This window comes from Dipodomys spectabilis, unplaced genomic scaffold (genome assembly GCF_019054845.1).
Source record: "Dipodomys spectabilis isolate Male_0828 unplaced genomic scaffold, ASM1905484v1 ptg000140l, whole genome shotgun sequence".
Lineage (NCBI taxonomy): Eukaryota > Metazoa > Chordata > Mammalia > Rodentia > Heteromyidae > Dipodomys > Dipodomys spectabilis.
This window is the reverse complement of record NW_024870817.1, coordinates 7,763,686-7,787,767: the sequence shown is the minus strand read 5'-3', so window position 1 is coordinate 7,787,767 and position 24,082 is coordinate 7,763,686. Positions and strand designations below refer to the sequence as shown.

General features: G+C 37.5%; 1 protein-coding gene and 1 long non-coding RNA gene across 3 annotated transcripts in view; one reads left to right on the top strand and one right to left on the bottom strand.

Annotated features, from left to right (window-relative positions):
* The window catches only part of LOC122117366 (leucyl and cystinyl aminopeptidase), a 99,250-nt gene extending 78,322 nt beyond the window's left edge, over positions 1-20,928 (top strand). The window contains exons 17-18 of one of the 2 annotated variants that reach the window (XM_042691112.1): positions 304-385; positions 20,700-20,928. In XM_042691112.1, the coding sequence (XP_042547046.1) occupies positions 304-385; positions 20,700-20,702 (85 nt within the window). In that variant the 3' untranslated portion in view covers positions 20,703-20,928. Of the gene's footprint in view, positions 1-303; positions 386-990; positions 1,673-20,699 lie in introns of those variants that run through there. The other variant, XM_042691111.1, reaches the window with a different exon arrangement.
* On the bottom strand, positions 2,175-4,662 carry LOC122117367. The gene is made up of 2 exons (XR_006149126.1): positions 3,479-4,662; positions 2,175-3,221 (listed from the first exon to the last, which is right to left on the bottom strand). It is a non-coding gene; the product is annotated as an uncharacterized LOC122117367 (long non-coding RNA).
* Positions 20,929-24,082: the final 3,154 nt, after the last annotated feature.

Genomic DNA, 24,082 nt, shown 5'->3' with positions numbered 1-24,082 from the left:
TGCTAGATCACATATAGCTTGGTAGGTTTGTCTGTTCATTTGTCTTCTAGAGCAAATACGATATTCTGGGTGTGTATGATCGTTGAGAAGCATATGAATTTTTCTAAATATCCCCAATCTTCCCCTCCCCCACCGTTTTCTGCCCACTTTGCCTTCCAATGTAAGGAAGTGTATAGACACGTGACTCCCTGAGGGGCAGCAAGATTCCACTCTGCCTTAGGCAGTAAGGCATTCCTTTCTGCTCAGAAATAGGGCCTTGTTTACCAGCACCTGCCGCATATTTTCTTGTTTGTTTTTTTCCAGGTTCCATCTGGGGTCTTATACCATACAAAGTATTGTTGCTGGATCAACTCACCTATTTTCAACAAAGACACACTTGTCTGAGGTTGGTTGTATAAGTGGGAAGAAGGGAAACTGGGAAACCCTTTCCCCCTAAGCTATTGAATTTATATGAAATGGTGATTTATTTTTCATGCTGATTCCTATTCGTTCTCTGTTTCCTTTATTAAGGATTTTGCTTCCAGGTCACTCTACAAGGGTTGGATATATGACAAGGAGGGAAAATTCTGAGTCCATTCACAGTACTATTCCCTTGTCATCTTAATACAAACTGTTTAAGTGGCTAATATAATTGTCTTGAGGAATTAGAGCAAAGGCAAATTTAAAGCACTAAGGCTTATTTCAGATTCTACTCATTTATTATTTCATGCCCATATTTTTTCGTTTTAGTTAGAAATAGTAAGGAGCAGAGTAGTAGTAGTAATAATAGTCGTCGTCGTAGTAGTAGGGAAGATCATTTTCTTCAGATATCATCCTCCTTGATTGAGATCTCCCTATAGATACTTTGAATGTTAAAGTACTTCTCTGCACTGTTTTCAGGATATTAGCACAATCATCTTTAACTTAGCTTTTATCAGGATTATCAGAGTTACCTAAGACTTACTAGCTATCCTTTTCTTCTTTTAAAACCCTTGCATGTGGAATTTACAGGTAAAGTCATTCTTTGAAAGTCAATCAGAGGCAACTTTTCAGCTCCATTGCGTCCAGGAGGCCTTGGAAGTCATTCAGCTGAATATCCAGTGGATTGAGAAGAATCTGGGAGATCTTACATGGTGGCTGTAGCCCAACAGCTGCACCTCATTCTGTCGCCCATTCAGAGAGCTGTGAATTTGGGCTCTGCTGCTTTTGCAAAAGTCAAGGTGAAGCCAGGACTGTTGCCAAGTGTTTGCACTGTTAGAACTCTAGTTAGCTCAGGGCCCAACTGTACTTTCATCTGCCTTTTCTGAAATGTCTTTTGGCAGTATGTAGTTATTTATCACCAAATTATATTCACCTATATGCCAACCATCTAAAAAAACAATGAGCAGTTTATCTGCTTTAAACATATACAAATGGGAAAGAAATTCATTTTGGAATTCTGTTCTATTTCTCAGTATCCAAGGAGTTACTGACACAATGAAACAAAGAAAGGTCTACTGTAAGTGCCACCATCTGTGTAGGCTGCTAATTGTCAGCCATTTGTTGCTGCTTGTTGATAGATGCTATTGGAATATGGTAGAGTTAGCCTTGAAAACAACAATACCAGGGCAGTGAGGCATGCAGCTCTAGAGAGCTGTTCTCAGGTGCACCGGTCTACTTTGGTTTGGAATTTTGAAGTAAGCCTTTATTTGCTGAAAAGATTTTTTTTTAATAATGATAACTAATGTCTTTTTTCCCTGTAAAATAGCCAGGTGCTACAGAAATTTTTTGTTTAGTTGAACAGGCCAAAAAGTTAATATTTCCAAATATGTAACACTTTCTGTTTTTATTTTTTATAGCATTACCATAGGAAAATATTCCAAACTCACTTCGCGTTAATTAGAATTATTTTATTCATGAATGCGATTAGCTTCCCTATCTGTAAGCCATCCTCATACCTGCTCTAGACTGACCCTATGTTATAACATAGTATTGCTATATTTGGAGCAAGCATTCTGTTTACACTGGCATTTTTCCTCATGACATTTTTTTTAAATCACCATTTACTAAGAATACTGTTTGTTGCCCTTTGTCTTCACAAATCATACACACTTTCTGAATCATAGCCATGTATAGATTTCCATTTTTAATCATACACTGACATGTTAGGAGCATATTTTAACATAAGGTCCTTGAAAAGTAGATTTTTTTTTTTAATTTGATGTTCACCATAGTACCTTAAAGGAACAAAAAGAATGTGGAAAGGAGCAAATTGAAGTAATGGTTAGCATGGTGAGCTTTGAATGAATGTTTTTCCACTATTAAGATCAGTAGTTTTTAATTTGATTGAAAAATATATTTAGTTTTTCTTTTGGTATGGCCAATGAATGAAAGGAAGAAAAATGAGGGATTCAAAACTGTATGGCATTTTCACTCCTTCTAAAGGAGAAATACTGTACTTGAATTTTTTGAGCTATGCAGACTTATACCTAGGTTGTTGTGTTTCATTGATTCTTAGCAGAGAAGTTTCCTTCCTAATAGCTCCTGTGACTTTGTATTTTGTTTGCAAACAGTGTCTGTGTACATACAAAAGGGAGCTGCTCCCAATGAGCACTTACACATCAGAATCAGGCAGTAGAAAAGGTTACACTTTTTATTCAGCAGATGTGAACTTAGAATAGGTGGGGTTGTGTATAAAATTATATTTTATTTTATGGAAATATTTTTTATATAAGAAAATATGAAAGTCTAGAAAGCTAAAAAATATCTTGTTTTAATCCTAGTATATTTTCCCCCAAGTTAGTCTTTTCTAAATATTTATCTCTCTGTTTTTAAGTGGAATATATTGTATCCTGAGAATCACAGATCCATCAAAAAATGTGTTATACAAACTGAGATGATTTTAGATCTTTATCTTTCTTGTGTTTTGGTAAATGATGATAATTTAGTTAATACTGAAAGTTAGTGAGGCCTTGTATTTTCAATGTGAAGGAAAAGTACTAACTTTGAGTAAGAAGTTTAGGAGATTTTTGTTGCTAGTTTTTTATATTTCTAAATTCCACTTTGATACAGTTTAAATTTTGCTACTTCTCAAAGTTAGTTAAGAACCTTCAGTTTTACAGCCCATCTCAACATTACTTTGAAAATGTGTTAACTTTGCATATGGCAAATCTTAATCTTAAATAATATAATTTTTCTGTTAAAATATGTGCTTGTGTGTATGTATGGATGTGTGCGGTGTGGCATGTTATTAAAAGTAAAACCTAGCTGGGCGCCACCAGTGGCTTATGCCTGTAATCATAGCTACTCAGGAGGCTGAGATCTGAGGATCGTGGTTCAAAGCCAGCCTGGGCAGGAAAGTAGTCCGTGAAACTCTTATCTCCAATTAACCACCAGAAGCCCAGAAGTGGAACTGTGGCTCAAGTGGTAGAACACTAGCCTTGAGCTGAAGAGCTGAGGGACAGTGCCCAGGCCCAGAGTTCAAGCCCTACGACTAACAAAAAGAAAAAATAAGTAACACCGTACAAAAATGGGCAAAAAGAGGTAACTTATGATCTATTACTGTCTACATACTCAAAGGCTCTACATTCCCATGTTTTAATTATAACTTTCACCTCAATTACTTTTAGTTTTGATAGACCTCATTTCATTTCCCCACAGAATTTCATATTTTTATGTTATGTTAATCCATTTATAATGGGACCTCTTAGTAATGAATCAGAGGTATAATCTACAGTATAATAAGTAAATTTTATTCTATGCATTATGTTTCTACTCAGACTAAAGCACAGAAGTTGAGCACATAGATGCCTGACACAGCTGGGTACCCACTGAATAATCATCCTGTTCATTGCAGAGATAGTCTGCTTGAATGTCATGTAATAGATATATCATACCAAATTATTAGGAAAGATAGAATTGGAAATCCATATTTGTGGATGGAAAGTCTGGAAACCTATAAAGGTAGTAGTTAATATGAACTAATGGGTATGTTAATATGAAGTGATGAGATATGTTAAACTTCAAGTAGTGGCAACTTCTACCATGAGCTATACCTTTCTTTGTTTGTCTACTTGTCTCTTTAAAATGTGTTTGCTCTTTCTTTGAGATTCACAAACGTCACTAATCATAGGTTTGACTCTAATTTTCTTTGCCATTTGTGTTTTTACTTTATGGGTTTTAGCTACTGTAGGAACAGAAGAGCTGTTCAGTACTGGGTATACAGAAGCAAATCAAGCTGCATTCGAATTATTGGTACCAAACAATTTATTCATAGTGTTAAGAAGAAATTAAGAATTTATTGGACTGCTGATAGTCTGTTATTGAATTCGTCTTAAGATAGTCTTCAAATTAAAGCATCTGGAACTCTGGCCCCATGATCTACATTCAGATTGCTGAACACTTAAATAGTCCCACACGTTCCATGAGCCTGTGAGCATGCTTCCATGCAGCTCAGTGCTGCCATCTCCAAGAGCAGCCATTCCTTGGCCAAGTTCAAAACCTGGATTTTACTACTTAGGTGAGAATTGATGTCATAGGTATGATGTAGCTCTTTTCACCTTTGCCTTCATTGATGTTTTTAATTGAAATTAACTCTCCTTTTAAAAAGCTTTCTTTCCCCTAACCCACTTGTATTTTTTTTAATCTAAGGTATATATATATATATATATATATATATATATATTTACTGGTTTTAGGTTTGCTTTTTTTTCCAGTCAGGGGGCTTGAACTCAGATTTGGGTATGGGTCCTGAGCTCTTTTGCTCATGGTGAACACAACCATTTGAGCCATAGCTCTACATCCTGTTTGGGGGTAGTTAATTGGAGATAAGAGTTTCATGGACTTTCTGCCCCAGTTGGCTTTGAGCTGTAATCCTCAGATCTCAGCCTCCTGAGTAGCTAGGATTACAGGTGAAAGCCACCAAGCACCTGGCTAGTTTTTTGTTCTTTTATTTTGTGTTTCACTCTCTGCATTGGCAGTTAACTACCAAATGAAAACTGGAGGTCCAAGAGTATGATAAATCTCCTCTTCTCCCCTTCCAGTATTGCCTGACTGGGCAACAGCCAGTATAATAGTTGAGTGATTTGTTCATTTATGAGGGGGGAACGGATATATATTTTTCAAATGTACATATGTATTCTATATATTTTTATATTCTTTCACTTTATATCTTTTATCCTGGTGAAGAGTTAAGTATTACCCCAGGAAACCACTTTCCCATTATTGTGTATTATGGGCAAAAGCTAGAGTACTTATTTGGTTTCTTTTTTGGTTGTTTGTTGTTTAAAGTAGTGTTAGGAAAGCGAAGTAGTTTGTTTTAAAGGTGTGTAGAAATGTTTTTGCTGCTATTTTGTGAGTGTTACTTTGTTCTGCATTTTGCTCATGCTTCTTGTGGACATGTAGATAACCCATGAAGTTCCAGAAGTGTGGCATTGTCCCATTTACCTGTCTCCGTATTGCATGCATGGACAGACAATAGCTAAGACTAGTCATAGTGGCTGTTGCTTTGGGCTACTCTTAGAGACCGAAGTGGTCTGTCACTCAAGTGTATATAGATTTTTTTACTATTTCATTTTGTACTTGTTCCTTTGCATGAGTGCATATATGCTTAATGAAAATTAAGGTTCAAAGTATAGCGGGTCTCCTCTTTCCTTTATTGCTTTAGACAATAGATAATTAATAACATTGTTTGGGGATAGGGGAAAGAGTGGGGAGGATATTTATAAATATACCTGCTACTATATTGTCTTACTAAATTTATTTCATACCATGTTCTTGTGGGCATAAGCATACCTAATGAATGTATAAACATTGCCTCTTCTCCCTTACTGTCTGTAGGACTATAGTAATAGAATAGTTGTGGGAGTGAGATGTTTGGAGAGTGTAGGAAGGGAGGTGTACTTAGTATATGCTCCTACATACTGTATGCAATTCATTGGGTGCCCAAATTGGACAATACCAACTGAGTTCCACATATATAACAATCTCCTCTCTTTATTGCCCTTATTGTCCGGATAGGCAACATGATCATGGTAGTTGGAATTGTTTTTGAAACTTGGATTTGTTGTTGTGTTGTTTTGTTTTCTTTTGTTTTTGTTATATAAAAGAAAGTGGTTTCAAAATAAGGATATGTAATTATAAAATACAAGTAAACATTTTGCTGCTTTTTTTTGTCTAATTTGCTTATCTGTCTTATCAACAAATTTCTTCCTTCTCCCTGTTGTGGAATAGTGGTGTGGTAATTAGTAGAGTAATTGATTTGTTTGAGGCTTCTCAGGGCTTAGGGTATGTAATTTTTAATGTATGTACATGCTTTTACTTTATTACAGTATTTCATTAGGTTCCAGTCCTTCACTTTGATGGGTTCCTGATGAATCCTGCAGCTCTGAATGTGTAATAATCTCTTCTAGGCAATAATTTTCAGGTTGTTTGGGTCTTTTTTAAGTTTTTTGAAGGGTGTGAGTAGACTAAGGGTAAGATATATGGTTTTTTTAATGTATATAGTTTTCATTACTGTACTATGTTATTTCATTTTGTACAGAATCCTTTGCATGGATATATAGGTACCTAATGAATTCAATGTGGAAGTCCAGATGTATGAAAATCCCCTCTTTTTCCTTGTCAATAGTTGTAGCATAGTTTTTTGTTTGTTTGTTTACCCTCCTAGATGGTTGGGTTATATTAGACTAGACTTTTAAATCCGTATATAAGAGGGTTTGCTGCTTTTTTTCTGTTACTCTATTTTGTACCTGTGGACACTAAGTACATAGGAAAATTGAGGTTCATTCTATGAAAATATCTCCCCTGTCCCTTTCCCTTATTGCCTATCAGGGCAATGGCTAGTAAAGTAGTTGCTCAAGTTTCTTTGTCAAGAGTGAGGATGCATTTGTACTTTCTAAACTGTATATAAATGTTTGCCAGTTTTTTCATTCTTTCATTCTCAACCTGATTTTCTGTGCAGACTTTTAAGTATCAAATGTAATATTGGCCTATAAAGAGGCATGGACTGTCTTTTGTCTGTTGCCTTTATACATAGGCAATGGTGTATACACCCGGTGGGGCTAGTTTATTTCTTGGTTGTTTTGGTTTTCTTTTTTTTTTTTTTAAGGGAGTAGGCTTAATAGAGAAAAGACTAAATATGTATATATTTTAAATATGTAAATATTTTTGCCATTTTTTGGCATGAAATTTATTTTGAATCTGGTCCTTTGCATGACTAGATACTTAATGAATGCTGAGATTGACTCTATGAAAATTCTCCCATACTCCCTCGCCCTCATTGCCTGGTAGGCAATGGTAGAGTAGATATTTGTGTGTCTGTCTATTTGTTTGTTTATCTGTTTAGGGGGATTTTAATGTATGTAAATATTTACTACATTCTGTGTGTTATTTTATGTAGTGCTCAGTCTTTTACTGGGACTTGTAGATACATAATGAAATACAGAGGTCCAGACGTATGATAATTCTCCTCTTTCCCCTTCCCTCATTGCCTGAAGTGGCAATAATTTTATAACTGGGGTTTTTTCTTATGTGTGGGAGGTGGGAGGGAATATTTGTGTGGGTAGTATTTAAGGGGAAAAGGATAGGATATATGCTTTTTAAAATTGTATATGAATATTTTTATCTTATTGATTGGTACCTAATCCTTTGCATGGATAAATAGGTACCTAAATAAAATCGAGGATCAGTGTATGACAAATCTCCCATTCTCCCCTTTCCCTTATTGCCTATGTAGGCAATAGCAATTAGAGTAGTTAGATGTTGTTTATGTATTTGTTTGTTTTGGAAAAATTTCTATTTTTGCAAGAGAATACCTTTAAGTATAAATATAGTTTCTTTTTTCTGTTATTTTAGTTTTATATTTAGTCCTATACTTGGATATGAAGAGCAGAATGAAAATAAGGTTCATAATATGACAGAGTACTTTTTTCCCCACGTATCTTTTCACTTAACAGTAGCCAGTATAGATGTTTATGTGGTTATTTTGTTTTATTCTATAGAAATATACCTTTAAGGTTGTAAATATATATATATATATATATATATATATACATATACACACAGAAATATACAGGCAAGTTCTATATTTTGTGTGTGTGTGTGTGTGTATATATATATATATATATACATACATAAATATCTACACAAAATATTTCCCTTTAATACTTAGTTCTTTGCAGGGCTCTGTATGTACCTAACACAAGCCTCACTAAGTCTTTGGCATCTGACTTGAAGGTGTAGCAGTGTGACACGGTGTGCAACTAATAGCCACAGGCATGCAGCAAATAGGATTCAAGTGGGTACTTAGATATGGCTGATACTGTGAATGCTAAATCAGATCCAGCATTTCTCATGTTGTGTAGAGTTAAATGGTATAAAAGGGATCTACGCTTTTGTAAATAATAGAAAAGCAGAGACAGCACTGGGCAAAGATTTAAACTTCGTTGTGGATTAATCTTTCAGAAAAATAGTCAGCCATTGAGGCCAATGAGCCAATAATAGTGATCTCTATAACTCGTTCCATGATGTTTACAACACAGCTTCTACGTGGGGCCTGGACTTCTGAATTGTCTAAAATCTCTTGCAGTTCCAGCAGTAGCTATTTATGTTTGTCCAGGAGAAATTACTTTGAGCCTTGGAATGAACCTTTGCGTTATTGCTGTTGTTGCAGTGAATAACGACATGGGTCCAAAAACTAATCCAAAAAGAATTTGGAGGGCAAGCCCTTTGCATCTGTCTCAACACCCACATGTGGCAAGACAAGTTGGCCTTTTCTTATTCAGAACGTCTGTGGCTGCATCTGTTTCCTCACAAGCTGGACCATTCCTGCTCTTTTTTTCCCCCTTTCGTCTCTAGTGCCTGCACTGTTAGATGGTATCTTCAGTTGCATTCAAAACTTAAAGCCACACTGCCTCATTAGCCTTGTGTTTGTGTGTGCATTTCATGCATTCAGGCCTGCTTGTTTGCTCTTAGCATTCTTCTATCAAATTTCACATTGTCTCTTCATTTACCACATGGTAAACGTTATAACTACTCATTTGTCTGCATCAAAGAAAATGCATGTGCAAACCTCCCTCTCTCCATTCCTTCCTTGCAGCATTTTAGCTTTTTTCTTTCACATTAATAATGATGCTATTCCATGATGAAGATTTGCCATATCATTATTTAAGAAACTTTGAGTGATAGGACTTTTAGAAATTGCAAAGAAATCTTACCACATCAAACTCTCAGACTTCAGTGCTAAAAAAATTAGCCTGTACATTGCTGTTACTTATACTTGATGCTGTAGGGAAAAAAATGTTTATTCATGACATGCTTAACTTTGATCACAGAAGAGAAACGGGCACCTTTTTGGAGTTAGTCATGGTAGTCATTAGTCATATTTCTGAACAGTTCTTAATTTGAAATACTTCAAAGGAAGAAAAGGTCATGGCTTAGCTCAATGAAATGCTCCACCAGTACAGTAATACACTGAGTGTGTATATGTATGTAAAATGAGAATTATAGCATAACTGGAGCATTCACATTAATCAACAAACTCACAAACCTTAGTCTCACCACTGTCTTGATTAAAACGAAGTATTCCATGTTGCTGTGAAGAATTGTCTCTTTCAAATACTTTGGAAAGTAATTTACTTGGGAACTTATAGTGGTATTACAGTTCTGTATTTAAACACCTGTAGAGATCTTCAAATCCTTCAGTCTGAGTTGTGAGTACAATTCTAAATTTATATCATAATCTGTATTTTGTGGAAGATTTGGAAAATAATATGTATATATAATATTGTTTATGCAAATTGTGTTGTTTCACTTGTAAAGGGTAAAACTTATTTTTCTTTATACTTCTGATGGGTTTTTTGTTTTGTTTAGTTTTGTTTTTTGCATATGACCAGCACTGATTGAAAGGCATGTTTAACTGCAAACACTGTTGCTTTTTTGTGAAATGAAAATAAAAGTATTTAAATACAAATATTACTTGGAGTCTTCAGATTAAACAATGTACATAAAAGTCTTGTTTCTTCTCAGCTTATGAATTCTGTTAGGGCACCTCAACATCTATATTATCTTTCCTAATTTGTTCTGACCGCATGAGTATAGATAGTATCCTTAGAGTCCTTTAACACTTACAGCTCACCATATGTCAAACCTACACTGTGGACATTTGGCAATGGGGGCTGCTCTTGGACATCATAGAATATTTAACTGGCCTCTAATGCCAGTTGCAATGGAAATGGAAGAAAATTCCATTAGCAACCCCTCCTCTCCTTTGGTCCCTGTTGTGTAAACCAAAAATGTCTACTTCACACATTGCTAGATGTTTCTTTGAGTGGAGGCTAAAATAGGTACATTAGGCAAGTTGGGGAAGCTCCATCCAGGACTGACATTGTCAATGTGTTGTTATTAAAGGGGCATGTGGGCACAAGCCACTGCTGGAAGGCCCTTCCGTTCAATGTTTTCTGATACTGTTGCTCTTCTATAAGAATATAATTTCTGCACAGTTGCACATTAGCTGCTCTGTGGATTTATTGACTGTGTCTTCATTTTCTTTATTGCAAAGCCTCTAGTTTCAGAAAATGTATTGGAACATCAAAGCTTTTAATGAAACCTTTCAAAAAATGCAAGAAACTAAAATTGTTGAAAGGTTCTGGCTCATAGACTGGCATCAGTCCAGACTGGAACAGATTTCAGTTATTCTCCACATAGAGAGTTGTATTTAATTTTTTAGCTTCATTGTCTGCCACTTGTAAAACTAGGATACTATCTACCTACCTAGGGTTATTAAACTATAAAATAACTTTCACTGTCCTAATGTGGCATCTAGCACAGGTACAATAACTGTCAGCCGTATATTTGAAGTGTCATCGCTTGCTGAGCTGTATAGGTTTAACATCTTCAGTAACAAATGTAAATAGTTTTAATAAAAGTCAGTAAGGTTATAAATAATAAACTTGCCAATTAAGAAGTTACAGAGATACAATCTAATGTGCTTTTTATCAAGTTAATTTGAAAAGCCTTAAATGTGCTAAGATTTGTTTGCATTAGTAAAGCATGCAGTTACATGCTTTCCTAGTGGAAATAAAATCCTGAGGATGAATTTTGGTTAATTATGGGTAAACACGAAATAAGATCCTGACTCAATTTTCATTGGGAATCATCTGCTTTGAAGTAAAAACACAAGGCATAATTTGTGGAAAACAGACATTGTACATTATAAGTGCTGTTAACAGATTTTTTTTCATTCTCTCAATTTATTTGCCTTAAATTTGCAGAGTTAAGCATACTCAATTCTCAATTCTAGTAGAAAATAAAAATATATGCAACTTCTGCAGTAGGTGGCAGAATGCAGAGAAATTGGCCAAATATTTTCCAGTCTCTGGTGTTAGTGCTAAAAGGAACTTCTATTTGACCTTTTCTAGCTCCTTCCTGTTACAGACTAAGGGCACTAGAGAGAAGACCTTGGCTAAAAATCCTACATAATAACAAATATGTGTTACGTTTGTGTATGTATTTAGATTGGAAATTGTACTTGAGACAATGATATGAAGTTACCTACAAGCCACTTTTTCCTTGAAAAGGTTTAAGAATTTTCTAAAGAGGTGTTTTCTTTAATGTTCCATATGGAGCTAAATTAATCTATTTTAATTGCAGGCTTAAACTTAAATGGGAATAATGCAAATACCATGATCTCAAATGAGTGAATCTGTGCTGTTTGGCGCATTGAAGTAGCTCAACCTTAGGTACAGGTACTCATGTCAGGAGGTTCAAACTGTCATCACCAAAGGCAGTTTAGGGATAAGATGGTGTTCAATGGCAGTGACCGTGATGTGCCTCTAGGGGGAAAAAGTTTGAAACAGACTTTTTAACCTCAGTCATATCTCCTAGAACATGCAGATTACTGTTCTTCCTGGATTTTCAACAGCTTTTGTCTGATGCTAGAAAGAGAGGAACTGCAAGAATTTCCCAGAAGTGAGAAAAGCGTGTTAAGGAATTCTTAAATAAGCCATGTTACTGCTTCGGTCTTTTTGACAGGGATAACCTGAATGCCAAATGGTTCCTCTCTGTGTGCCCCCCATGCGGGTCTGTTTTTCTCTTTTTTTTCCTTCAGCAGACTTATACTCAGAACTTAGTACTTCTTCAAGATTCCCTCCCACAGGATGAACTGATATCCTGAGCAAGGTAAATTTTCCCCAGGATATTGTCTAAGGAAGAATCTGGCAATACCTTCCTGTGCCACTGGGGGAGGCTTTTTACACCCTCCTCTCTCTCCCTTCCTCTCCCCTACCTGTTGCCCACTCTCTCACACACATTCACCTTTTGGACTCCTCACTTCTCCTGAACTACTTCTTGATTTGAAATGTCTCTCTCCTTTAGAGCACTATAACTCAGTGTGTACACCCAGGTGCATGTGGCCAAGCAGAACTGTAGTTAACCACTGACTGCACGATTTAGATCTGTGGCCTTTTGCTCTTTAGACATTCGAGTCACCAGTTCTCGCAAGTAACTTACCAACTGTATAAGCAAGCACAGTGTTCTAATAAAAGGAAACTTTGATTGATTGATTGATTGATTGACTTATTGTACTTGGGGTTAAACCTAGGGCTTTGTGCTTTCAAAACAAGTGCTCTACAACTTGATTTATGCCTATACCTAACCTGTGTATCTTTAGATCTGTAGCAGCTTTTCATTCCTAACTATGTTTTTCCCTGGCTAATATGAATTCTAGCTTATATTATCTCAGTGCATTCTGACTTTGGGTGAGAGAAAGTGGATAGAAGAAGGAAGCCAGGGAATACTTGTAAAATGTTCTTCATGGATCATTTACTCTATAAGGTCTGTGATCTACTCATTATGCACCAGGGTCTGTGCTATGTGGGCACATAAGCCTTGACTCTAATGGAACAGTTGGATCCAGTCAAGAGAATGTCAGCTGTGTTTTATAAACATAGCCTGTGTGGTGGGTGGTAGATAATTGAGGGTATTTGGGTTTGCAAAGAGAAATGAAGGGTGTTGCTCTAGAAGATATTCATCTGAGGCTGGTATTGCTCTAGTCTAACTCTTTAACAGCATACCACCTAAATAGGGCAGAACAATGGACATTCCTCAGCTAGAATTCTCCATCTGCTCATTCAGGAGTACAGGGGAATGTAAGAGGTGGAGGCCTCTCTACAGATGTGGTTTATACACTGCATTTAATAGCTGTATCACTGAGTGAACCAGGGGTTCTTTGGATCCACGCTAAGTAACCACACTGGTACTCATTCCCAGTGAGTGACAAGAGATGGGAAGGTAATTGTATGTTCAGTTTTATCCCAGACTTGCCTTAAATTCTAATTTGCAATTAGTGAGCTTGGCTCCCCTCCACCTGAATTGTATAAGTGCTGAATTCCTCTGTGTGGCCAAGCAAGAACAAGGAAAGTGTTCAAGGCTGAATTATAAGATACGGAGTCTTGGTTTGCCCCTAAGTTCAATTTGAAAATAAGAGTCTGTAACCACCTTTAGTTGAAACCCCACAGGAGAAGTGCTAGAGCACAATCTACAGGAAATGCACTGTTTGTCTGCTTGGCTTCTAATAAGGCTCCTGCCTCCATCATTTAGCTACTGCCTTCCAACTCTAGTAACCCAAGCAAAAGGTCTGATCTTTCACCTCTCCAAGTTCTTTGATTTAAACTAAGCATGGTGTACTCAGGTCTTTCCAAATGGGCTTGGGAGTACAACTTCACCTGAGGTATGCCAGGAAAGTCTGGTGAGAATCTATTCTTGCTCAGTGCCCGGGATTGATGAGGACTGGTTAAGAATACTTGGTAGTCCTGAGGTGGTTTGGAATCCACAGAGACCTCATGGAAGCAACCCAGATCAACCAGGGAAGAAGCTGAAGGAATTCAGACATCGGCTCTCATGGTGAGAAGATGCTAAAGAGAACTGGAGGGCCCCAAAATGAAATATTTCTCTTTATACTTGGATAGAGCTTTAAAGCGCATTCTATACTACCTGTAAAATGGCTGAGCTGATCTGTGGTCTGATTTGGACAGCAAAGAAATTGCCACCAGCCAGAGCATGGATAAGGCTGTCTCCAACAGGAGCTAGGAAAGATGGTACCTTCCCTGGGCAACCAGAGTGTTCTCTGGGAGGAGATGATGCAGCCACTTCATCACTTCACAAGTCCCTGCCGGCAAAGGTTATTTACTGGTATGTGAGATATGAGCCCCTTGGTGAGTTAGACCATAAAAGAGTAATGGTCTTTAATAGCTGTCCTTGTTGGCCTTAGAGATGCTTATCTTGAGTTACCTCACAAATGTGCTTAACACATACTAAGGCTGATGTACTCAGTGTTGGTGTGCCATGAAAAGTAATTCCAAACCAGGCACCTGTGGCTCATGCCTGTAATCTAGCTACAAAGTAAACAGATCTAAAAGACTGCAATTTTCAAGGCTAGCCTGGGCAAAAGAGTTTTCTAGACTCCATCTCCAAAACAACTAGCAAAAAGTGGGGCTGAAAGAATGGTGCAAGTGCTGAAGAACCAGCCTAACAAGTACAAGGTGCATCCAAATAAGTAATCCCAAGTGTCATTACCCAAATGTGTGGGGGAAAACAACAGTAGCTCAGGCTCCTCTGCTTAAAAATTCTATCAGGAGCATCCCTTTGTTCACATCTTATCTGTCCAGTTCAGATCTTCAAATATCTATTATATTCAACTGAGATTGAACTATTAAGAGAGATGGATAATTTAGCACATTAGACACTGGACTTTGTTGGGGAAATGCAATTTGGCAAACTTTATGATTTTTTTAGCTTAGATTTCCTCAATGTTTTGTCTAGGTGATGATAATTTTGAAACAGATTTTCATGCCTTAAGATAGTGAGCTTTTTGGTAGTCTGTGCCTACTTATTAGAACTCTCAAAAATCCTGCCTAGATCACATTTACTTGCCACTCGGTTAGGGAAAAATATAGAGAAGAGAAAATTGAACAAGGATCTCTATCTGTCTTTTTCTCTTACACACACACACACACACACACACACACACACACACACACACACACATTTGCTGGTGGGACTGCTGAAATAGAATAAGGACACATGTATTTATTCATTTGTGGATAGAGTGAGAAGGAAAAGAATATTTGAAAGATGTTCAGGAAGTTCAGCCATGTACCACATAGACTCCTCCTCAGTCCATGTAGGCTTTAAGTAAAGATCTGCTCTGCTTTTCAATAGTCTAGGAAAAATCACATGGTCATAATACATTTCTGGAATCATGTATTGAGTGGTGAGTTTGACTTCCTACTAGAAGAAATATTTTGTTCTGTTTATTTCACTCACTAAGCCTTATATTAAAAATTCCTTCTCTGGCCATTAGATTTTATAAAATTCTTCATTTGGTTCATTAATTTTCAAAGAGAGCTTTCTCAGACATTAGGCAAACTTAATTAACATAAGCCAGATATAAAATCAATTACTTACCTATCTTGAGCTATGTAGAGTAGGTTTGCAATGTTTTGCTAGATGTAGTAGGATGAAGGAAACATTGAGCCAGGGTACAGAGGATATGAATGAAACAAAATACTTATAATTTTATCTTTATTTCTTACTTGAACTTTTTATACTATCATGCTATTTTCATAATTTAAGGAGAAATTTTATTCATGTTCAAATTTATTGTAGAGAATGTAATTATAGAATGAGCATCTCTCAAAGTTTACTTTTCAAACAAAACTGCAAAATTGTTGGAGTCAACTTTTTCAGAAATTTAGTAATTAACCAAAAGCTTGAAGCACTCTAGGGAGTGCTTAGTTAGGGAAAACAGTGAAATCTCAGAACAATGAGAATGCTGGTATTTTTACTTAGATCACCCCCTGAAACCAGCCTAGCACCAGCCTTGAAAAAATAATGACTTCATGTGGAGCTGTCTCAAGTGGTAGAGCACCAGCCTTGAATGATAAAAGCTAAAGGATCATGTCCAGACCCTGAGTTCAAGCCCAGTTCTGACACAAAGGAAGGAGAGGGAGGGAGGGAGGGAGGGAGAGAGGGAGGAAGAGAAGGAGGAAGGGTAGTGAGGAGGGAGAGAAAAAGAAAAGAGACTGGATTCCTGGTAATGAAGTGGACAGATGGACTTCATTCCCCCCAAATTGTCTTGTTTTGGTCTTTCTGTGGTTCTTTAGGAAAACCCATTGAATAGATTTATTTTTGTTTAACCGTACTTGTATCCATCCAATGTTAAAACCTTCTGCAAAGAGAATAAAGATTTCCTGCATGTTTTGATATTATTATGACTGTTTGAATTAGCAGGGTAAACAGTAGCCTAAATACATTGCAAGAAAGTAAAAGCTGAGAAATGAGATACACAAAACAACTTTTAAAATATCTCCAGTATATTCCTGGGAGCCTAGTTAGACCACTTCCAAGTCTAGGGCTGTGTGTGTGCTTAGAAAAGATAAACTCACAGGGAACTGGTGGCTCACACCTGTAATCCTAGCTACTTGGGAGGCTGAGATCTGAGATCGCAGTTTGAAGCCAGCCTAGGCAAGTTTGTGAGACTCTTATTTCCAATTAACCACCAAAAAGAACCAGAAATAGAACTTCAGCTCAAGTGGTAGAATGCTATTCCTGAGAGAGAAAAAAAAGCTTAGAGACAGAACCCAGACCCTGAGTTCAAGCCCTAGGACTGGCACAATAAAAGTTGTGGGAGGAGACAAACCTGACCTTCAGACTATAAAGACAGGATTTAAAGACTAAGGCAAGAGTTGTCAGCTGCCTGACAGCATTGAAGGGATGTCCACTATGCATGCAGAATACTTTGACAGACTGATCACTTGGTTAGCTTATTGACAAGTCACTAACAAGTCTTAGAGACTTATCAATTCTAAGTTTTTAAGAAAACCTTTGATCATTAAGCTAGCAAAGTAAGCAAATCAATGACCACATATGACAAAAATCCTGAATTTGGAGTGTCTGCTACTAAAAAAGCAGTGACAGCTATACCAAGAAAACATGAAAGTTGCAAGAAGGAATCCAATTTCAACCAATTTCCAACAAAAAATAAGTATTCAAATAAAAAGGTATGAAATACTTCCTATAGATACATTTTAGATTAATTTCCTTTTGTTGTTGTTGGTAGTGGTGGTGCTAGAGATTGAACCTAGGGCTTCACTGTTTTCCCAGTTAGCTGCATCCCCAGCCTCCCCATTTCTATTTCCAATTGAAGTTCAGCACTACCGCATGGTAAGCAGAGACAATGGGTTCTTTAAGATATTCATCCTAATTCCTAGAAGTTCTGAATATTTTATATGACACAAAAAGCTGTATTAAAACTGCAGATCAAATGAAGCTTGTTAATCTGATTTTTTTAAAGATTATCCTAATAAAGAAATGATTATTATGTGATTGGCCTCAATAGAATCACAAAGATCTTAGAAGAGCAAAGTAGAAGAGAGCAATGCATATAAGCAAGACTCCTTTGGCCTTTGCCAGGTTTGAAGAGCAAGGAGTGCAGCAGCTAAACAGTGGTTACCTACATAAATCTGGCGGAAGTGAGGAAGTACATCCAACACAGACCCCACAGAAACAGACTTGATTTAACATTGATGTGATTCGTGTCAGACTTCGGACCTTCCAAAACGTAAAAACAATGATTTTGTGAAAGTGCCAGTTGAAACGGGTGGCATTTGTTACAGCAAAACACATAAAGTATACTCACAGATACTAAGTATATCTGTGAATGTATTTTTTAAAAGTAGAATCTAAACACTGGCTATAAAACTGGTGACTATAAATCCCATAATTCTTCACTGGGTTCAAAGAGCTCTAGCTTCAACAAGTTATTTCTAAGACCAAGCACAATTATTTGACCACAAAAAAAAAAAAAAAAACACTTTCCTATGCCACCACCTGGAGATGACTTGGTCTGTGAGTACATATTTATAATCATTTTTATTAAAAAGAATAAGATTATTTAAAAATATGCAGAAGTCATCATTATTGGTGATGATTCTCTCAGGTATGGGGAATTCAGGGGGTAGTAAAAAATGGAAGGACAATTGTTTTCAGAGAATCCTCCTAGTGGAAGGAGTGTAAATCAGCAGCGATCACTACCTCTGTGGTCACAGAAACATTTGAGTTTGGTAATTTTTTTTAGAAAAAATTCATTTATATACCTATACGCACAATTTCACATTTTTGGGATTTGCCATCCTCTGCAGTTCTATAGACTCAAATTATAACCAGCTGATCTAAAATGGAGATTTGCATGATGATGTAGTTGGTTTTAATGTGAGAAACATTCCTTTGAAAACGTTCATGAGCTGGAGTCAAAAATTAGCATACTAGAAATAATACAAATAATCTTTATTTTAATTTCTGTGAGGGACTAGATTTTCCTGGAAGGGCTGGTGGTATTTGTTTTTGTTGTCAGTCGGATATAACCAATACTTCATTGGGCAGGGATGTGGGCTCTGAAATCCTATAACTTGACTGACTTTGTCAGCCATGGGATTTTGAAGCATCACTTTTTAAATTTTTCATTTTACTATAAAGATACTGTACAGAGGGGTTAGAGTTACATGAGTAAGGTAATGTCCATTTCTTGTCAAACATTGTTACCCCTCCTTTGTTTTTCTCTTATTATCCCTTCCCTCTCCTACTTCCCTCACACCCTCCACCTGAAATGGTAAAGTTCCTTTTCAACATAGTGTCTTGTGAGTCTCATTGTTGCAATGGGTCATTCTGTATCCTTGTTTCAGCATTTTGTTATTCCCCTTCCCTTCCCCAAATTAGATAAATGAATATATAAAAACTGCAGGGTACCAAAATCAAATACAGTGACAACAGGGGAAATACCATAGGGAGAAAAACATACAAAAGAAACAAAAAAAATCACAGAGTACATTACAAAAACACCACCACAAAGAAAAACCTCTGTGTCTGTGTCTTGGGGTTCATTTTGCTTAGCATCATCTTGTGTGGCCATATGTACATAGCTTTTGACCTTTTCTGCTCATCTGATAAGATTATCCTAGGTGTGTACTAATTATTGCAAATAAGGGAAACCATGGGACCTATATTTCTTTGGGACCTATATTTCTTTGGTCTGGCTTACTTCACTTAGCACTTTTGGCTGATGCACCATGGAAAAGTTTGCTGTGAAGAATGTGGCCATGATATCCAGAGGGAGAGGAGAAGCTACAGGAGGCTAACAGGGTACATATCAGTGAATTTGAATGAAACTTTAGGGATTTGTATTTATATTTATTCATATGTTTTCTGAGCTCTCTCTCCCCCCCACTAATACTGAAGCTTGAACTTAGGACCTCATGCGATTTGCTTAGCCTTTTGTTCAAGGCTGGCCCTCTACCACTTGAGACACACCTCCACTTCTGGCTTGATAATTAAAGATAATGGTCTCAGATTTGTTTGCCTAAGTTGATTTTGGAACACAATCTTCAGATCTCAGATTTCTGAGTAGCTAGAATTACAGGTATGAGCCACTAGCACCCAGGTCTATAACACTCTTAGTAGAGATATATTAGGAGAAAACAAATTTAAAACTAAAACTTGTAGCCACAAGGTAGGCGGTAGTATGTGATAATTTAAGGTGCTCATCTTCAATCCCACAGCTCAACAGGACCTATCTCAAGGCTTAGCAGAATGCCCACAAAGTGTCTGTTTTATCCAGGGCAGCTTTTATTGTGTGTGTGTGTGTGTGTGTGTGTGTGTGTACACACACACAGAGTGCTTTCTTTCTGTGGACATTCATACAACATAGAAATAATATTCAGATATTCCTTCAGTGAAAGGTTTTAGGAAAATGGAGAAAGAAGATGGCACCAGAATGTGTCTTGGGACTTGAGGTGGAACCGGTGAAGATAGTCTTGCAGAGCCACATTTAAGAAGGATGCAAGGAAACTGTGATATTATTCAAAGAAAAAATGTCATTGAAACCATAGTTCTAGTGCTTCTCAATCAGAAGCAGGTGTAAGGGCTATGCTATACAGCTAAACACTATCATTCACATAAAACCCCAAATACTAGAGAAATGGCAAAAGAACTTTTGTTATAAAAGACTGAGAAAGAGAATAACAGACAGAATAATTTAGGAGCAGATCCCAGGGCCTACCAAATTTAGCAGTGTGAGGAAAGGAGACCATATATTCAGGAATATTTCTGGAGAGTCCAGCCCTTCATGAATTGGGCAAAGAAGATGTCCTATCTGCTTTTCATGAATCTTCATAGCATGCAAAAACAAATTCGGAAAGGATTTTAACCATCACTAGATGCTTGAAACTGATTACCTAGGACTTGGAGAAGGCCATAGGAGCTAGTAGGGTTGTATCAGTTTTCCATCACTGAGATAAATACTTGTGACAAATAATTGAAAGAAGGAAAGGTTGATTTTAGCTTCCTGGTTTCAGAGGCTTCAGTCTGTACATGGTTGGTTTGGGGTTTGTGTGTGTTATAAATTTAGTGCTCCTGGCTCAGTCATGTTGCTTTGGTCTATCGTAAGGCAAGGAATCATCATGGGAACTCAGGTCAGAGCTGGCTCATGGAAGGCAAGAAACAAGAGAAAGGGAGAGGGAAGAAGGGAGACAAGTGGGGAAGGAAGTAGAAGAAGGGAAGGAAGGAGGAGAAGAAAGTGAAAGAGAGACAGACAGACAGACAGAGTGACGAGACACAGAGAGGGCAGAGAGGCTATTGCCTAACAACATTCTATTCAAGGGCACACCCCCAAGTAACCCAATTTCTTTCAGTAGGCCTGGCTTCCTGAAGGTTCCACCACCTCCCACTGCACCACAGCCTGGGATCTTCCAAAAGCTAACGGACTGAGAGAAGAAGAGCTGACATCTGGCAACTGAGAGAAAGTGGAGATGAGGGAAAATGAAGAAACTAAAGAAAGAAATAATAAACATCAACTAAAACTGAAAATGAACTGAGTGCTAAGACCCAAGTCTATAAAGGATTGTGAAGTATTATATTTAGCCTAAATAAGTAGCTATTATTTGTCAGACTGCCTGGGTCTCTTGCAGATAATTTGCATAGATATAATTAAGCTACTTTTCAAAATGTTGGCATAAATGGATTCAGTTGGGAGTCAGTTCCGGAGGCTGTGGAGGGAGCCATGCTGGTCTTTCTGAGGGAGGCTCTGCAGGCAGAACGTATGGATTCCTAAATATTTGTATCTGGTGTATGACACTCCTGGCCTTACAGACATCCCTTAGGGGAAAGCATTGCTGCCATAAGGTAACAACAAAGACATCGAATAACATTTAACTGGCTAGGAGCTCCTCTTATTATGACATACGTTCCAGCCCTAGTAACCTCTGTTTAAACAGATTTATTTTTAAAATGTTAGAGTATAGTTTACATATTTAATAATCATTCTATTATTATTAGTCCCATCTTACCCATTTCTAGTCTCTGTGGGCCAAACTTCCGTCTTACCATGCTCATGCTAATTTGGCTTAGAGGAAATAGGTAAATTTGAGCCAGGAGCACTAAATTGATAACACATATACACAAAAACAAAATAAACCAGTACATGTGTTCTAGTAAATGGCAGAGGATGCTTCTTAGCTTTGTGGGGGAGGGGGTGCAGTTCATAATAGGGCCTGGAAGAACCACCAGCCTGACAGGCAGTTTGGCAATTCAAGAATTCAATTTTCCCTAAGGATATGTGTAGTCAGTCTTATCAGATCTTCTGCTTTAAAACCAATACTTCTGCAGTCCCATATATATATATATAAATATATATATATATATATATATATATATATATATATATATTCATTCTCTCTCTGATTTCATAGTTGTTTCTCCTTGCAAGTGCCGTGCAGGCCACACTTGAACTTCACAGGCAGATATAAAACTGGCGGGCTGACATTTTGAAATTCTCAGAGTAGATGGCTTGCTTAACTTGGATGTGTTTACCCTAGAATAATTTTATAGGAATGTATTATGTATTCTTCATAGAGAAGCCTAAAAGATTCAGCAAGCTAGAGAAGGTTTTTTTTTCTGTATATAAGCATCAGAATATCCCAGTTTCCTAAGAAATTTAGTCATTGGTCTGAGGGAGGCATGGGGCTAAAATGTCAGCTAACTTTGAAGGCCATGAAGTCTGCCAGTTCAAGTCTCACCCCACCAGTGGGAAGAGAGCATCCTCTACCATCCTAACAAGGCCGTGCTGATAATAAAGTAGACATACTTGCACATAGTATTAGACTCTTGTTTTTCTCTTCCCACCCAATACACAATTACCTCTGTATAGTGACTAGCAAATGCTGATCATTTTTCTGTGCAGCCCTAATGTCTACAGGATTTTCACCTCATAATATGGAGGAGTGTAAAAGTTCCCAAGGGCCACAGAGATTTGCAGATGAAAAAATTACCTGTGCCTTTGGTCCTCAGAATGCTGCTCGTGTTGCTGAAATCTGTGCCTTAATCTAGCTGATCCAGGGCTGTTTTCCCGTGTGGCCTCTCAAGTGATCCAGGTAACCTGAGCTCCCCAGCTCTCTGGCCAGGCCATGCAGCAGGAAGGAGACCATTTCCTTTCCCTTGGAGGTAATGCTCATCAACTGGGCAGGGCCATTTGTTTAAAGGCAGCTTCATTTTCTGCTTGGGAGGTGGGGAGGGATTGCCATGGGCCTCCTCCTAGGAGCCTTTTGCAATGCCCAGGAAGACAGTAAGCTGACTTAGCAGACAATCAGCCATGCAACAGCTGGAACCCATTAAGGTTGGCAATTTTTGCCCAAGGGATAAAAATGCCTTTATATTGGCAGGACCAAGGACTTGCTCCCAATTGACCATATTTGTAAAAGGATGCTGAAGGGAATCTAAGGCAAAGGCAGTGAGTCTTTCCCCTGGAGCCCTTTTCTTTATACCAGAATGACCTGCCTGTGGAAATAATTAGGTGCTGTGCTAATGGGTCAACTACACTTCACTGTGTCCAGAAACTGTTTTCCAACAGGATGCTGGTCCCGTCTATGAGAATGTCTATGAAGGAAGTATTCAAATAAGAATAATGGTGTGCTTTTCTTTTGTTGTTTCTATTATTGTCGTTCTCGAAGCCCAAATATTAAACAGTATGTTTTCATCTACAGAGATAAGATATGAGTATAGAACAGGAGATGTAGGAGCCAAAGCTCATAAGGATATGAGTTGGCAGGTACAAATGTATCATTTCCCCTTGACCTGCAACTGTTCTTACTGATGTATAGTATTTTCTTTCCTGCTTCTCTTCATAGAAAAAGCATCTCATAATTCACAACCTTTCCCCTCTGCCTGTCTGCACTCTGGTTGAGATCCTACTTTTCTGTGAAGAACTTGAGCTCCTGGGTAGGCTAGAGAGATTGCAAGGCTTTAAAATAGTATATCCTTGCTTGTTTCATCACTTAACAGAGTGCCTGACTGATATGGCTGCTGGAGTCTTATGATCCTAACTTAGAACAAATGGCACAGAGTTCAGAGCTTGTAAATGATTCTCTTCATGTGAAATTGCATTGTCTCCTTAGGAATCAGAACTGCCATGGAAGTTAGCTTTGGTTTGCGGGACTCAAAGTTTCCAAATTATAGATCACAGTTCTTCATGTTGACAAACCTAGAGTTTTCCCTGAGTACTTAAGAAGGCAAAGGGTTACAAATTTCAATTATCTTATTGTTTATAAAAGTACATTCAGCAAGAGCTTTGATGGAAAATTCTCACTAACTATGACTATAGAATACTTTATTAAACCATTCATGATAAATTTAGAAACAAACTATTTGTGTGGAGGAGGGGAGGCCAAGAGGAGAGAGTAATGGAGAGTGACTATGATCAAAATACCTTACATGAGATAACGAAACTTGTTAAAATTGGCTAAAGAATGGGAAAGGGGACAAGAAGGCAACAGAGCAAAGGAAATATCATGTGATTCTTGGGTAAAATTACAATCAATATGCACTAATAAAAAAGTTAAAAAGAAATAATAGATAAATCAATGTTAAAAGAGGGCGGGTAGCCCCTTTTAGCAAGTAGGGTCCTGAGTTCAATCCTTAGAGAGAGACAGAGTCAGATAGACAGAGACAGAGACAGTGGTAGTGAGAAGGAGAGGAGGGAGAGGGGAAAGGAAAGGGAGAAGGAAAAAGGGTTTGTTTTGGC